Source organism: Lepidochelys olivacea (assembly GCF_965140295.1).
Source record: "Lepidochelys olivacea isolate rLepOli2 genome assembly, chromosome: 2".
Classification (NCBI taxonomy): Eukaryota; Metazoa; Chordata; order Testudines; family Cheloniidae; genus Lepidochelys; species Lepidochelys olivacea.
In genome coordinates this window covers 229,611,186-229,629,326 of record NC_140412.1, presented here as the reverse complement: position 1 = coordinate 229,629,326, position 18,141 = coordinate 229,611,186, and the positions used below count along the sequence as shown (strand labels likewise).

The 18,141-nt window shown below is 36.8% G+C and overlaps 1 protein-coding gene across 2 annotated transcripts in view; it reads left to right on the top strand.

Annotated features, from left to right (window-relative positions):
• Positions 1-18,141, top strand: part of MINDY3 (MINDY lysine 48 deubiquitinase 3) — a 99,889-nt gene that overhangs the window by 10,972 nt on the left and 70,776 nt on the right. The window contains exons 3-8 of one of the 2 annotated variants that reach the window (XM_084621615.1): positions 1,333-1,390; positions 1,822-1,995; positions 6,457-6,508; positions 8,727-8,841; positions 13,771-13,844; positions 14,375-14,454. In XM_084621615.1, the coding sequence (XP_084477741.1) occupies positions 1,333-1,390; positions 1,822-1,995; positions 6,457-6,508; positions 8,727-8,841; positions 13,771-13,844; positions 14,375-14,454 (553 nt within the window). Of the gene's footprint in view, positions 1-1,330; positions 1,391-1,805; positions 1,996-6,456; positions 6,509-8,726; positions 8,842-13,770; positions 13,845-14,374; positions 14,455-18,141 lie in introns of those variants that run through there. The other variant, XM_084621616.1, reaches the window with a different exon arrangement.

Sequence of the window (18,141 nt, the reverse complement as noted above, 5' to 3'; positions counted from 1 at the left end):
TATACTGGAAACGTTATATGAATTGCAGTACTCTTGATTGCCTGTGATGATGGTTTTCAAACTTTCATAGTGTGGGTTACATGTTAGTATTTTGTAGCCAATCCCAATGTGAATTAACATACCTGTGATAATTTAAGCAATTGTTTAAATGGCAAAGTAGTAATAGGAAAGTATTTAGTCTATTTTTTTTAGCTCTTTCTAATGTAGCTTCCATTGCAGTCTGTGGTCCACAGTTTGGGAGCCACGGGTCCATGACACAGGAATTATAATACAATTAAGTCCTCCTAATTTGGGAGAAAAGAACACAGGTCAGTCAGCTGCCTATAAATCTAAATAAATGGAAGGGGTGTACCAATGGTTCGAAATCTGTGAGACTGTTCTCATGTCAGTGTATATAGGCTCAATCCCCTTGTCCCTGAATTTGTGTTTAAAAAAAATGTATGGGTGAGTTAAATGGGTTTCAGTTGGGGAAGCTGGAAGGAAGGGATCAAACATGAGGAGTAAGGAGAGAACCTGGAGTAGCTGCTGCTAGCACTGGATGGCTAAAGAGCCCCAATAGGAGAATCTCTAGGGTAAGTGAGCCTGATGCAAGGAAAGGGAGACTATGGGAGTGCTGTAACACTCTGAAATACTATATGGTATGAATATTAATTAGAGCAGGAGCATATAAATCTATATTTACTTTTGCTTTGTAAGTGGCAAAAAGAACATTTTGCATATTTGCTTTTGAAGTTGGTAGTTTTGATATTTGATTTTTTTTTTTCTTATCACAAGGATTTATAGAAAAACCTAGCAGATATGTAGAACTGCAATATGTTTTCAGACTGATATGGGGAAACATTGCCCAGGCACCCTTTTAAAGAAAAAAATGTAGCTTGCAAGCTGCTGAGCTGGTTAATTGCTGAAAATGTTAAGTTTGGTCTCTGCATGGAAGGAGGTTAGGGTAGTTTTCTATATAACTTAGGATGTAGAATTATGATATGGTGGTGTACCTTCACTTAAGCAAGAGTCCCATTGGGTAGTAGTCCTTAGTTCGGTATACAGTTTGGCATACAGGTGTGCACTCTGGTAGGCAGTATAGGTATACTTCACACTTGAGGTTTGTACTTAAAACTAGAGAAACTTATTCTGAAGTCACTGATGTAATAGGATTGAGTAGGGAAACCAGAGAACAAATGAAGTTCTGGTATGCTTTCATAGTTTGATCTCAAACATCTGACATTTCAACTGTATATTAATGCTGTCTTTTTAATATAAATATAATGTGAAATGTAGAATTGAATTGATTACTTCCTCTTGTAGTCTAATGCTTGTTGCTTTAATTACATAAAGGCATTCCTTTTGAAGAAGCTCTTCACCTGTGAGAAGTCTGCTTGGAGAGAGTGTCAAGGTAATTAGGATCTGTTTTCATATTTTTTATTGTAGTAATTTGCATTACAAAGGGGTTAAATATTTGTACATTTGCCTGTTAACTGTGCTGCCATGCTATCTTCATAGTGGGGGAAAAACTATACTTATACTTCACGTGGCACTAGTTTGTTAATTTTCATACTTTGATGCCAGTCTGCAATATTATTGATCACATTGGTGGACATCACTGATTGAAACATTCATCTTGGATTAGTTTAAATTCTTATAAATGAAACTGAAAGTGAGGAACACAAATCTTATTGAGATGTATCTTTGGAGGGCTGGTTTTAAATTTCTGTGCTTTAAGACAACTGCCAACGTTAATAAGTGGGTGCATACATCCAGTGCTAATAGCATACTTAAGACAGTGATAAATAGTAATTGAATTCATGCAGGATTCTGATCTTTCAGAGGAAGAACAGAAGAACCTCCTTTGTCATACGTTATGTGACATTTTAGAGATGGCTTGCTCTGATAATTCTGAATCCTACTCTTTGGCAACATGGATAAGAGGAAAAACAACTGAAGAGACTGCTAGTATTTCTGAGAGTCCGGTCGAGTCAAGTCATCAAGAGGAACAACCCTGTAAGATGTATTTCTCTCTAAATTTATTGTGTTAACTCCTGAGCAATAGTTCATTCTTTTAGAGGACCCTAAAAAAAGGGGGGTGGGGTGGAAAAAGCTCTCCTGCCAACATAGTGTTGTCTAAACTGGCGCTTAGGTCAATGTAACTTACATCACTCAAGGGGGTGATTTTTTTACTCCCTGAGCGATGTAAGTTATATCGCATTAAAAGCTAGTGTAGACATAGCCTTAGTCTTAAAAGACATATGGTGTGAGGAAGGGTGCACCATCAAGGTAATAGTCATACATTATTTATTCCAGTTTTTGTTGCACATGCATGTACTTGTTTTTTGTAGGCAATATTGCAAGAGAGAGCTTTTAAGAACAGATAAGTCAGGTGACAGTATTGAATACAGTTTGGATCATAAGCTCGTTTTGGTAAGGGTTGTCTTTATTAGCTTCTACTAAGTGCCTCGGATGCTTTTGAATGCTCAGATAATAGTAGTTAAACATACTTGTTCCTAGAAGCTGCTTAATCAACAAAGTTCAACCTCACCATTTAGTGGTTATTAGAAAGATTATAAGTCTATCAGACAGGATCACTTATGAAATTTCTGCCCATTTTTGTCGTCAAACATGTTTTTCCACTTAAGACGTAATGTTCATAAAGTTGTATTGGCAACTTATTTCTAGGGATTGGTAAATTCTTTCTTTGAAAGATTATTGTACCCAGGGCATAGTAATATCTGAGTAAAATATTTTCTGTATGGTTTCCGGTTTGTCATGAACATCTTCTTTGTGCTGTGAAATTTCTCTTGTAAGAGATTGGAGCAGATTCTGGTTGCCACAAGGCTTTTCCAAACTTACTCTCCTTGTTAAAAGAAAAGGAGGACTTGTGGCACCTTAGAGACTAACCAATTTATTAGAGCAGCTCTAATAAATTGGTTAGTCTCTAAGGTGCCACAAGTCCTCCTTTTCTTTTTGCGAATACAGACTAACACGGCTGTTACTCTGAAACCTCTCCTTGTTAAAATACTGACCTGTACTGAGGACGATGGAAACATGGAAAGTGGGCTTGCTCGCCACAAAAAGTCCTCTCCTTTCCCCTGCAGCAAGCTTGATAAAAGCAGGCCGGCCACTTAGGTTTCTCTTCACTGCACTGTCAACTCAGGCTCAAGTTTTGCCCCAACCACAACCTGTCCTTACACACAAATCTCTAGCTCAAGTTCAGTGGTACTTTAAGCTCCACCGAGCTAGTCCATAAAGGAGGGTGGTTTGGAGCTGAGTGCTGCTAAAGCTGGAGCTAGTAATGGAGAGGGGATGCAGCAATTCCACTTACAACTAATCAGCTGGTGATCCAATCATTCTCGTTCAAAATGTTCAGTAGTGTGGTCACTCTCACTACAGCTAGGCTAGTTGGAACATATGAGCTAACTGTTGTAGTGAACTAATCTGTCCCAATGTATTCCTATATATAATTTATATATATATATAAAAATATAATTTATTTATTTATTTATTTATGTTGCTGTGCCAGTTTGGAAGTTGTGGTTGATTTTGTCCTTTATAAATGGAATGTGATTTCACATCCCAGCACTAGTCAAAATTTCCCTCTGTTATGAAGAACAGGAATCTTTAATGGTGAACCTCTCTCTCCACTCTTAGGCGCTGAACAGCTCATCTCTTACTTGTACTCTGGAATTTAAGAAGTATTTTGATTTTTACTTCCCTCCTGGTCTCAAGATTTTTTTTCTCCTGTCCTCATTTTCTCCTATTTTAGCTATAGCGGGCTTCCCAGTCCTTATCTGGCCAGACTGTGGACAAAGAGATGGGTTCCAAGGAACTGATGGCAGTGGAAAGTTTCACCACTGGCAGGGTTAAGACATAAATTGAAATTTTCTGCCTTTGCTGCTTTCACCAAATGAACGTTCAAACTTTGCCTTTTCATTTTTCAAGACTTTCGATGTTGCAGAGGACAGGATGGTTTCACAGATGGCAGTCAGCTTGACAGACAGGCTGCTGCTTTTGGGAGTCTAATTACATACTTCCAATGGAATAAAAACTGAAGTATATTCATAATGTTGTAAACATTTCTACTTCTGGCTTAATACATTAATACTATAAAATAATTCCAAATATTGTAAATATATAGTATTTTTTTTAAACTCAGGTTTTCTCTAATCACCTTTTTTCTTATATGGATTTTTTGTATTTCATCTGTTCTTTCCTCTCCTCTTTTTCTCACAACTAAATGTTGTTTCAGTGTGATCTCATCTGAGTTATGCGTGTCTCCACTATTTTTTTAGCACTACCTCTTCTCTTCCAGGCCTCTCATCTGTTATCTGCCTGTTTCCTGCTTTTGTTCCAAATGTTAAGTTTCTGCTATTCCACTCCAAGTATTGCAGAGTGAAATGGTCTAAAATACTATTCTTAGAACTGCCAACAAAGTGGACGCACATATAGAATGGTCACATTTGTTGAATCTGTTTTTGTGGTGTACACTAATGACTTGTTGAGTTTTCACTTTATTATAATAGTGCAAGCTCTCTGGTTCAAATGTTGATTTGTATATTTATTCTCTCTAACTTTTTTCTTTTCCTTTTTTTGGTTTTTAAAAAACTTAGTCTCTTTAGCTACAATAGCAGTTATGACGACTTCTTTAAAGTTACAATAATTTTCGTTATGAACTACTGTTCATGTGTTTTCCAAAATATATTTTTGTGCAGGAATGTAACATGCATGATTTCTGCCCCCCCACCCCAATTTTTTTTTGACTATGTAAAGCTTTTTAGCCATTAAGTTGGAAGGATTAAATGATCATTTTCCTTTTTAAAAAAATATTCTGGGCAAGTCACTTTTTATGGGGATATTTATCTTGGTATGTGAGTGGTCCACTGACTAGAGAAAAAAGCTTGTACGTCATAAAACAAATAGCTCTGAATTTTTTTACTTATATTAAAAAGGAAATCTATTAAGACAAGGATCCACAGATAACTTAGCCATTTCAGGATTGATTTTAAGGTTCCAACTATTATCCGTCCACATTGCACATTTGTAGTATCTTCTGTTCTAGTTCAAGTATTTGACTTCATACTTCTTCAAAATGATATAGTAGGACATGAGACTTACGAAAAGGTCACATTCTTCTTATAAATATAACTTGCAATTCCTGACTACTTGTGATTTTTAAAACCATTAATATGTAGGTGACAGTGTTGAGGATACTGAAATCATGGTCCCCAAACTCCTGTAGTTCATAAATCTGACACTAGTCATTGCAAAAGTCACCTCTTGACTAGAGAGAGAGAAGCATACTGTGTATTGCAGGCAAACTAAAAAGACCCTTCAAAATAAGAATTTGATATTCAATTAAGCTATTCCTCTACAGATAAATGAGATACTTTGAGGAATGCTTAATGCTTTGTGAACCTTCATACTGGATTAGTAGTGTTGCTTATGACAGTTACACATGTAACTGATACAAGGCTCAATCATGCATCCATTGAAGCAAATGGAAGCACTGCTACTGACTTCTGTGCCTTCAGGATCAAATAGATATTCAGTTTTAATTGAAAGTGGAAGCATCTGTTATATCTATTATACACAAGGAATAAGATAAAACATTTAGGAATATTGGTGGAGTCAAAGCCTGTTAATGATGCTGCTTTTTGAGCGTCTCTTGTAATTTTAAATACTTGTTTTACACATTTTACAGGTATCAAAATAGATTTTAGAACCTACTTATTTAAAAGCAAGTGAAAGTTAAGAAAAGCTCATTTCATCTCCGTTTCAAAAGCTTTTACGAGGGACCAAAGGTCTACACTGAACCTGGGACGACACTGCATGCTGTATTTTTTTTTTTTTTTTTTTCCCCTCTAGCTGTAGATATATTTGAGGAATGTCTGAGGCTAGTTAGTTTAGAGCTATGAAATCTTGTTGCAGGAACAGTGTGCCTAAAACTGTCTGGAACCATTTTAATTTGTTTACAAAACTTAAACATTTGAAAAAAAAGTACAGCTTTCTTACATTGACACTGCTCTAAAACTATTCAAATAATTATGCTTGCTTTCCTCTAGAAAATAATACTTGCAGTTGACTTGCAAAATTATTTGTAGCATTCTTCTGCTTGGTGACTAACCATCATCATCACTTTTGCAAAATCAACAGTTTATATTTTCACAAAATTTCAAGACTACAAACTAGGGGCTCTTGGTTTTTTTTGGTTTTGTTTTTTTAAAATTTAAGATACTTTTCTGTAATCTTAATAGTGGTGTATTCACTGATTTGTATGGTGAAGGACCCATATTGTTACAGTGAAGTAGATTACATCATGTAGATACAAAAATTGAAAATAAAATTGAAAATTTCCAAAGGAGGGGAAATTAAAAATATAACTGAAGCTTGAAAGTATACTAGCTTGCTGTGTGTATCTTGTGTCATTTTTTGCCATGTGTAGTGCTGAAAAGTGTCTCTTGTGTATAGCTGCCTTGGCTGCCGAAGAGCTTGGCTTTGAGCGATTTCATGCATTAATTCAGTAAGTAACATGTTGAAACATTTAAAATGCACTATTTTACAGTCTCACTAATATTCAAAATCAGATATATGGCAAAGTGTTGTAAGGGTAGGTCAAATTTGGAGTTTAAAACTTTGTTTTTATCTGTGTATTTATAATTCAAAAAGGAAGTAATAATTTGTTCCAGATTTTATCTAAAATATCTGATTAGCACATGATTATGGGCATCTCTTTGCAGTTAATTAAAAAGCATATTTAATAAATGTTGATTAAAAAGGATATGAATAATTCAATTTGTTGTGATATGGTCTTCACAGATTATGATGATTTTTAAAAAATGCTTGTTTGACTTGTACTGCAAGAAACAGTTTGCCTCACCTGGTATCTTTCCATAACTTAGACAGGCCAGGAAATTTTTAAAAGAAATGTTTTGTCTTATATATAAATATAAAATTTGTAGTGACCTTTAGATTATTATATTAGTGACTTTTATTTTATCCAAAATATTCTTAAACTTCTATTACTGTTCTTGTTTTGTTCCTTACATTTTATTCCTGTAAAAGATATAACTTTTTATTTATTTATCTATCTTCAGAGACACATTCAACAGCATTTCATCCTTCAACCCGGCGTTTAGACAAAAACTAGAAAGGATAGGGGTAGAGCTAAAATAGAGGAACATGTATATCTATTTTAGCTTTAGCACTGTCCTTTCTAGTTTTTGTCTAAATGCCGGGTTGAAGGATGAAATGCTGTTGAATGTGTCTCTGAAGATAGATAAATAAATAAAAAGTTATATCTTTTACAGGAATAAAATGTAAGGAACAAAACAAGAACAGTAATAGAAGTTTAAGAATATTTTGGATAAAATAAAAGTCACTAATGTAATAATCTAAAGGTCACTACAAGTTTTTATCACCTTCAAGAGTGCTTACAATAGTCTATGCCAAGAAGTTTTTAAAACATCCTTTTGTGTGATGGAGGAGAGAGGAGGAAAAAATATAACATGTTGCCCGACCTCATAATCAACTCTTGTCTCTTCCTTGGTCCTATCCTAGGTCCCCAGATGTTTACCTAACACATTTTCTCACAAAACACCCCACTGGGAGTGGACATCCTTTCCCATGCCCTGTTGACCAAGTTGATTTGGTGGGTTAGGTTTCTGAACTTTCTGTGCCTCCTGTACCTCTTTTTCAAGGTTGCAGGATGCCTTTTGTTACCAGGAATGGCTTGGGTGAACCTTCCCCTCACAAGCAAATTTGCACCATTGCAATATACATTTCTTAACAATAAATAAGATTTATTAAAAACAGAAAATAGTGGAGTAAAAACAATGGCTTGTTTAGTATATTTAGATTTACACTTAGCCTAACCTCTAATGTATGTTATGCTTTCTCAGCTTAAGTGACAGAAAAGAAACCATGCATATGTGTTAAAAGAAATCTATGATTGTGATTCCATGCTGTCCCAAGAGAAAGCAATCACCTCCCTTATCTGCATTCAGAAATTTCTTCTACCTCTGACTTTCATTTAAGATCTGCCTGCACGTCCAGATATGCCTCCCATCATTTAGATTAGCCACCTTATTCTCCATACCAGTTTTTCCCATTACACTCACTCACACACAAGTTGAGGACTTTTTGCTTCGCTAAGGCTTTGTCTAAGAGGTGGCCCACTGAGGATATGACCTTTTAACAGCAGCCTTTCAAAGGCTTAATGATTCCTCTGAGGCTTCATTCTAAAGACCAGCTTGCCCCTCAAAGAAAGTGGTTTATAATTGTTCATTGAAGGGAAATAGTTTCACCTGGTTGGGTAGAGTTTTTCTTTAGATATAACTCTTCCCCTCTCCCTTCCTTTCATTATTAATTACTGTACCGACAGACCTATTCAGTCCACTGCAACTTCAGATTTGAAAAACTTACTAATTATTTATTCTAGCCACTTTGCACTATTTCAAGTGTACATAATTTATACTAAAATATTTGCATATCAGTAAAAATATAATACTGTAACCAGCTTCTCTAAAGAAACCATTTATTTGCTCTTCTGATAAGTAAATACTAATAGTTATGTCGCAGGTGTATTAACTGCAGAGATTGCTGTGTAACTGTCTGTGTGCAGTAACACGGATGTTACTCCTTTTACTTAAACAACTTAAATTTAGTACCTAATATCCTTTTTACTTTTTACACTATTCTAATGCTACATCTAAATTATTTCTCCTTTTTTCTGTCTTCAGCAAGCAATCATTCCAAAGCTTTCCAGAACTAAAGGATGCACTATGGGATCAGTATTCAGTGTGGACAAATAAATTTGGAGTATTGCTCTTTCTGTATTCTGTGATATTGACAAAGGTTTGTTTTTAAAAGAAAAGATTTGATTATTATCCCTTTTACTTAAAGATAAGCAGCAGGCTCAGAATTTAAAATTTGAGTTAATTCCAGATTTATGGGTAGGATGGGCTCCTCATTAATGTTGTAGTGGGGCATCCAGCACAGAAATAAACTTGTAAATTATTTTTAAGAAAATTCCTTTCTGAACGTCACAAGGTATTTTACAGGGGAGTAGGTGGAAAAGAATCTTTTTATAGAGTTAAAATGTATTTCTGTGTTGACTGCCATCCCATTCCTGCCTGTTTAGTAGGGACATTAGTCCCATAAATCTGTAGCTCCATTTTCATTTTAGTCTTCAGTTCAGCTGGTAGCAGTAAAATCCTGAGGAAGGGGGAAAGTCAGAGGATCTCCTTGCAGCGTTCCCCCACTGATTAACTGTGAGTGTAGTGATTGTTCCTTATCGCATAGACTTTAAGGTCAGAAGTGACCATCATAATCATCTAGTCTGCCCTCCTGCACATTGCAGGCCACAGAACCTCACTCATCCACTCCTATAATAGACCCTAACCTCTGGCTGAGTAAAGTCCTCAAATCATGGTTAAAAGACTTCAAGTTACAGAGAATTCACCATGTACACTAGTTTAAACCTGCAAGTGACCCATGCCCCATGATGCAGAGAAAGCTGAGAAAACCCCAGAGTCTCTGCTATATTTAGGGTCAGTTAAACCCTGAGCAGAGCATGTGGGCAAGACTTACTAACCAGACACCTGGGAAAGAATTCTCTGTAGTAACTCAGAACCATCCCCATCTAGTGTTCCATCAGCAACCATTGGTGATATTTACTGCTAGCAGTCGCAGATTAGCTACATGCCATTGTAGGCAGTCTCATCATACCACCCCTTCCATAAACTTACCCAGCCAGTTATGTTTTTTTGTCTGTCCCTCCTCCCCACAACTCCTCTTGGCAGGCTGTTCCAGAACTTCACTCCTCTGATGGTTAGAAACCTTTGCCTGATTTCAAGCCTAGACTTGTTAATGGCCTGTTTGTCTATTTGTTCTTCTGTCCACATCAGCACTTAACTTCTCTCCCTCCTGGTATTTATTTAATTTAAGTTATCCCCTAGTGATGTATAGAGAGCAATCACATCTCCCCTCAGCCTTATTTTGGTTAGGCTAAACAAGCCAATCTCTTTGAATCTCCTCTCATAAGGTAAGTTTTTCATTCCTCACATCATCCTAGGAGCTCGTCTCTGCACGTGTTCCAGTATAGTTTAATCTTTCTTAAACATGGAGACCAGAATTGTGCCCAGTATTCCAGATGAGGTCTCACCAATGCCTTGTGTAACAGTACTAACACTTCCCTCTCTCTGCTGGAAATACTGTGCCTTATGAATGCGAGGACTGCATTAGCCTTTTTTTCACAGCTGCATCCCATTGGCAGCTCATAGTCATCCTGTGATCAACGAATACGTCCTAGTCTTTCTCCTCCTCTGTCGCTTCCAACTAACATGTCCCCAGCTTATAGCAAAAATTCTTGTTAGTCCCTAAATGCATGATTTTGCACTATTAAATTTCATTCCATTTCTTCTATTCCAGTTTATAAGGTCATCCAGATCTTGTCTGGTGGTCCTCCATATTGGCAATACCTCCCAACGTTGTGTCAGCCACAAATTGTAGTAGCCCGCACACCCTTTTTTTGCCAATGTCAATAACAAAAATGTTAAATAACATTGGTGCCAAGAGTAATCCCTGAAGTACTCCCTCCACGAGTAACCTCCCTCCAGCCTTAGATTTCACCTTTTTAGTATGGCCTGTTGTAGTCTCTCCTTTAATCGGTTCCTTATCCATCTTGCAATTCTCATATTAATCCCCATCTTCGCTAATTTAATTAATAATTTCCCATGTGGAACTGTATGAAATGCTTTATTGAAATTCAGGTAGATTAGATCTCTACTGCATTTTCTTGACTAAAGAAATCAGTTACCTTCTCAATTAAAATTAAGTTGGTCTGGCACAATATACCTTTTGTAAAACCATGTTATATTTTATCCCAATTGTTAACCTCTAGGTCCTTAACTACTTTCTCTTTCAAAAGTTGTTCTAAGACCTTGCGTGCAATTGAAGTCAAACTAACAAGCCTTTAGTTTTCAAGATTACTTTTTTCCCCCTTTGTTAAAAATAGGAACTGTATTAGCAAATCTCCAGTCATAGGGTACGACCCCCAAGTTTACAGAGGCATTAAAAAGCCTTGCTAGTGGTTTTACAATTTCATGTGCCAGTTCCTTTAATATTCTTGGATGGAGATTACCTGGGCCACTTTTAGTCCCATTAAGCTGTTTGTGTCTGACTTCACCTTGGATGTGGTCATTTCTACATCCATATCCTAATTCCCATTATTCAACCTGTCACTACCCCAAGCTCTTCATTAGCCTTATTAAAAACTGAGGCAAAGTATTTGTTTAGATGTTGGGCCATGCCTAAATAATCTAACCTCCACCCATCCTCAGTGCTTAGTGATCCCACTTTTTTTTCTTGTTTTCTTATTTATATGGCTATAGAACCTTTTACTGTTGGTTTTAATTCCCTTTGCAAGGTTCAACTCTGCTTGGCCTTTGGAAGTTCTCATTTTATCCCTACGCTTTCTGACCTCCAACAGGTAGCTTCCCTTGCTGATCCCTCCCTTCTTCCATTCCTTGTAGGCTGTCTGCTTTCTCTTAATCACCTGCTTAAGATGCTTTCTCATCCAGCTTAGTCTGCAGCCCTTCCTTATGAATTTTTTCCCCTTGCTTGGGATGCAGGCTTCAAATAGTTTCTAAAACTTTGACTAAAAGTAATTCCAAGCCTCTTCCACATTCAGATTTTTGAGTTCTTCAGTCTAGTTCACTTTCCTAACTAATTTCCCTTAATTTTTTTTAAGTTAACCATTTTGAAATCAAGGACCCTAGTTGCAGATCTATTTTTATATATCCTTCCATTAGTTATATTGAATTAGCTCATGGTCACTTGAACTAAGGTTGTCCACTGTAACCACCTCTTTTATTTGGTCCTCGCTATGTATCAATATTAGGGCTGTCCATTAATCGCAGTTAACTCATGCGATTTAACTCAAAAAATTAATTGTGAGTAATCGCAGTATTAATTGCACTGTTAAACAATAGAATACCAATTTAAATTTATTTAATATTTTGGATGTTCTTCTACATTTTCATATATATGGTATTCTGTGTTGTAATTGAAATCAAAATATATATTTTTGATTACAAATATTTGCACTGTAAAAATGATAAAAGAAATAGTAGTTTTCAATTCACCTCATACAAATACTGTAGTACAATCTTTGTCGTGAAAGCGCAACTTACAAATGTAGAATTTTTTTGTTACATATCTTCACTCAAAAACAAAACAATGTAGACCCTCAGTGCCTACAAGTCCACTCAGTCCTACTTCTTGTTCAGCCAATCGCTAAGACAAACAAGTTTGTTTACATTTATAGGAGATAATGCTGTCCTCTTCTTATTAATGTCACCAGAAAGTGAGAACAGGCATTTTGCATGGCACTTTTGTAGCTGACATTGCAGTGTATTTATGTGCCAGATCTGGTAAACATTTGTATGGATCTTCGTGCTTCAGCCACCATTCCAGAGGACACGCTTCCATGCTGATGACACTCATTAAAAAAAATATGTTAATTACATTTGTGACATAATTCTCCCCCCAAGGAATTCAATGTCCCCTGCTCTGTTTTACCCACATTCTGCCATATTTCATGTTATAGCAGTCTTGGATGATGTCCCAGCACATGTTGTTCATTTTAAGAACACTTTCACTGCAGATTTGACAAACCGCAAAGAAGGTACCAATGTGAAATTTCTAAAAATAGCTACGGCACTTGACCCAAGGTTTAAAAGTCTGAAGTGCCTTCCAAAATCTGAGAGGGACGGGGTGGGGAGCATGCTTTCAGAAGTCTTAAAAGAGCAACACTCAGATGCAGAAACTACGGAACCTGAACCACCAAAAAAGAAAATCTGCTGGTGGCATCTGACTCAGAGGATGAAAATGAACATGTGTTGGTCTGCACTGCTTTGGATTATCAAACAGAACCCGTCATCAGCATGGACGCATGTTCCCTCGAATGGCATGAAAGGACATATGAATCTTTAGCTCATCTGGCATGTAAATATCTTGTGACACCAGCTACAACAGTGCCATGAGACTGCCTGTTCTCACTTTCAGGTAACATTGTAAACAAGAACCGGGCAGCATTATCTCCTGCAAATGTAAACAGACTTGTTTGTCTGAGACATTGGCTTAACAAGAAGTAGGCCTGAGTAGACTTGTAGGCTCTAAAGTTTTACAATGTTTTATTTTTGAATGCAGGGTTTTTTACATAATTCTACATTTCTAGGTTCAACTTTCATGATAAAGAGATTACACTACGGTACTTGTATTAGTATTTTTCAGTTCACCTATTTCTTTTTCTTTACAGTGCAAATACTTGTAATCAAAAATAAATTAAGCACTGTATACTTTGTATTCTGTTTTGTAATTGAAATAAATATTTTTGAAAATGTAGAGAAACCCAAAAATATTTAAATAAATGGTATTCTATTATTATTTAACAGTGCGATTAATTACAATTAATTTTTTTAATCGCTTGACAGCCCAGGTCAATTTCAAATCTGTGGAATGAGTCATGGGGCTTCCAAGACACCAGCACAATCCATGTGGAGGCCCTGAGCTTTTGCCCTGGCTCTTAAACATCAGCATACATAGCCCTTATTGTCTCTTCTGTCAGGTATGCCACTCTGCTGCGAGGCTGCTAGGGCAGTCAACCTTGATGTTTTATTGTCTGATTGTTTTGTTTTATATCTGCTAGCTTTAAGCTTGTCTTCATTCCTTAACAGCATTTTTTTATAAATACTCCAGTGAGGGCTTCTGCTTTTTCTCTAGGGTATCGAAAACATAAAAAATGAAATTGAAGATTCCACAGAGCCATTGATAGATCCTGTTTATGGCCATGGCAGGTAAGTTATAAATAGTCATTTTAGTGAGATGTGTTTGCAACCTTTTTATATTTCACCAGAATAGCCAGATTATTCAATGGTCTCTGTAGAATGGACTAACACTTTCCCGTGTTTCTACAAGTGCTTATTCTTTTAGAAATAGTTGCTGAGCATGATTAGTCTGAAAAGAATTCAGTTGCTATTCTACAGTAAATAAAAGCAACAACTATTGCAGTAACTTTCTACTTGAATTTTTGGAACCCCTTTGTTCACACAGTTCGCTGCAATTTGGAACAAACCCTTTTAATACTGAACTTCCAGAGGAAGTATTCAGTCTCTTAAGATGGAGATAAATTGGCAATCTTGTGTTAAAAATGTTAGTTTTAAACTGTTTTGGGTGTCACTGAGATATATATTTAAACTGAATTCAAAGTGTTCAGACAGCAAATGCTTGCTAAGATATGAGTTTTCTCCTTTGTTCAGGAATAATTAGATTTGCAGAAATAAATTGCATGTCACTTTTTAATAGGCTATATCTTTCCATTACATAGCCAAAGCTTAATTAACCTCTTGTTGACGGGGCATGCAGTTTCTAATGTGTGGGACGGAGACAGAGAATGCTCAGGAATGAGTAAGTTACTTCCAATTTATAATTTTATCTGTTTTTACACAGCATAACTGTTCAGTGTTAGAAACTTGAGTTGTGCAGTGTTCCTGGCTCACTAGGTGAGATGCTATTTCACTGTCCTTAGGTTCAGTGTAGGCATCAAGGGAAAGTAATATTTAATCCTCCCTAGAATCTTTGAGGCTGGTATTGATTAATCCTCAAAATCCTTGTGAGGCTGGTGTTTAATCAGCCAATATTTATACAGCACTCAGAGATGAAAGGCTATACCTTTATAATTTTTTAAAAAATCACTTGTCTAACTCTCTTCAATTATATTTTCTATGATACATCTCTGCACCCAACTATTCCTGGGGAAGAAAATATCATCTAAAGTCCTAAGTGTATAGGAGGAAGTAAAGGGAGTGCTTGCATGTATCCCAAAACTCTTCAGATTATGTGGGGTGGATAGTTGCTTGTAATTGTGTAGTAAACATATTTTGATTGGTTACATTCCACAGCCTTAGTAAAGAAAGCGGAGTTACAGCATTGGGAAAACAACTATGCTTTTCCCTTCTACCTCGCTATCTTTGTCCTCTCTCCTTCTTGCAGTACACCTTTTTTTTCCCCTCCTTTGGTCTGTTCACTGTCTTCCTCTGCTATCTCATCACATTTCTTCTTTAGTCAGTCTCCTCAGGGTTGGCAACCGTAAAGTGGTAGCTTCCTCATGTAGAAGGCCTGCAGAAGTTAAATACAAGGACTTTGTATGGTCGAACGTGACTTTTTTTGAAGTTGACTCCATAGGTATTTTCCTACTGTGATTACTAGCCAGTTGCCTAGCAGCAGCTACCAGTGAGAGAGCTGGACAGGGTGCTCCACGTATAGCTGATATCCAATGCCTTTTGGACATCCTATGCATTTGCACAGTAGTTGAGGAATACTGGTTATTTCAACAGTTCTATTTACCGGTTGCATGTGTTTGTTGCCTGACCCTTTTAATAGGTTAATAATCATTGTGATGATTGACAATTGATATGACTGTGATAAGGTTCTTCTCCCAAAATCAGGCTACACAGAACTAATACCAGTGAGTCCAATATCTTGTTGGGAGCCTCAGGATGAATGGCAAGGACATTCACACTGAGAGCAAATTAAAACCTTAGAGACCTTTATTAAAATAACGAATAAAGCCGGAAAAGATTCAAGCCACATAAAAAGGTAGAGATAATACAGTATCAGGGTATCTGTGGTGGTATTCTTTGCATAAGCTCTTAAATTTGCATACACACACCCTTCTTTGAGGACCTGGTGGTAAGAGACAAAGGATCAGCCCTGTCTCTGGCATGACAATGAGTCCAATGATCCAGGTTCCTGAATGAGTTGAAGGCTCAAATGGGGAAAAGCAGAAAAGCCTAGAAGAAAGAACTAATGCCACATGGTGGGTTGCTCTGTTATAGGGCCTAAGCTAATATCCAACCCAGTATGGCTAAATCTAACTTCCTTACCCACATAGTGTTAAGGTGTGCTTATTCTATAGGTTAACATATATTGATATGTGTTAATACCATTTTAGCTCATTGTCATACCCATCACTTCTTGCTTAAGCAGAGTTGCAGCTGTTACTTCCAAGTTCCTTGCAGTTACCATTTACTGTTAAGTTCCAACTTCTGCCATTGAGCAAGCTTTCCTCAGTTCCCAAAATCTGAAGGTAACCATTAGGCCATTTATCTATGCCAAAGGTTACAGGCCTCCTTAACTACGCTTATGTTAACTTGTTTAAGCTAATGTCTTACAGGATACAGACCCGTAGATTCCTTACAGGAATCTTTATATAATAAAGGCAAGCCAGCCCTGTGGGCTACACGTGGTGAGATTAATCAGTGGAAGGACTACCTAAGATATGATAAATTAAATATTGAAAGCACATACTGTTTAAATTAGATACTTGCATTAGCTTCTGAATAAAAGTGCACATTTACGTTTTGCAGACATTTTAATGATCTCCGGTTCAGTTGTTTGGTATAATTTTTAAAAGGAGCTGCCTGGCCACAGACTGCTACTACTATATTTTAAAATTTGTAACCCCAGAGTACACATTAAAGGCAAGACCAAAGTACATTTTTTTTATCTCTAGAAATAATGTCTCTTGTACCAGAATTATCTACTCACAGGTCTTAAGTATGTAAGATGAAGCAGATGCAAACAATGCACATGTTAAATTTATTCCAGTCGACTGATTATCTGTCTCTTCAGCCTCTCAAATATCAGAGAAACTTAAACTTCATAGCATTTCTAATGCTCAGCTCTTCTGAACTCTTCCATTGATTCTGCCTCCTGTATTTATGTTCTAACATATCGTTGAGCCTGGATAATAAAAGCTATCCACTGCTCCTAAATTTTTTTTGTATGCAATACTGTCAAGGTGTGCTTCTTTTAAAGATTCAAAAACCTAAGGTGGTTGTGTTCTGATGTTGTTTAATATTAGTTTATTGTACACATTTACTGTGTATAAAATCAGACAAAATAAATATCTTAATAGTTGATATAATTGTGATTTGGTTTCTGATAACCTGTTTTTGACACCTGGTATCTTGATTAGTTTCAGTGGGAACAGGCGGAGGTCCTAAATCTTAACACTAGAGATTCGTTATTTTAATCAAATTCATGCTTTTGCTTGGTTATTGAAAAAGATCAAATAACAATATTCAAAACTGTTCTGCAGATGGTATACAGTACTGACTTGTGAAATTCCATAAGCATCCACGTGCCATATGGGAATATTAAGTAATTGTTTTCCTGCCCATCTCTCGCCAGTTCAGATTGCCCTTTGTTTTAAAATTGTTTGAACCAGTTCCACTTTACCTCTTTGACTTCCTATCCGCTTACTTCCCACGCTTGCTCTGTTCCTCAATTCTTCTCTCTTCCATCCTATATTCCTGCACAGTTGGAAGATGCCTTTCAGTTGTGAGTACTAAGTTTCAGATTCACAGAGTAGTTACAAAATAAACTATCTTAACTTGCTTGATTTCTTTATGAAGCATTTTAGTGGTAGACTTTACCAGTTTTCATACTGGTTCCTTTTTGTTGACTCAAATGCTGTGATATAGAAAGTAGTAATTCTTCGAGTGCTGTTCCTGTGGGTGCTCCACTTTAGGTGTTGGTGCGTCCCGGCACCACTGATGGGAGACTTTTGGTAGCAGTGCCTGGTTGGGATGCGTGTGCGCAGTAGCCTCCTTGTACCATTGGCGCTTGTGCGACCCAACCCCCTCAGTTCCTTCTGAGCCATCCTGGGCTGCAGACGGAGCTCCAACAGCGGTGTCTTAAAACGACTGAAATAAAACAATTTAGATAGCAATTAGAGTTTAGTTGGTTATAGTCGGTGTAGAAATAGTCTTGAACTTCAGTTTAAAACTATTTCGACTTCCAAAAAAAAAACCTCTTGAGAGATCCCTCTCCTTCTTTATTTCTGTTTAATTAGAAAATTAGATAAAGATAGTGCCAGGCTCTCCTGGATTCAAAAGATGCACTTTTTGCAAGGATGCGATGCCTGTTTCAGACAGCCACTCGCAGTGCGTCCGTTGCTTAGGGGAAGCGCACATTCCCCACAAATGCGCCCACTGCAACAACCTCAAAGCCAGAGCAAGGAGAGACAGGGATCTTAAGACTAAAAATTATCCTGACAGAAAAATCCCTTACTTCTCCATCGGATGCTAG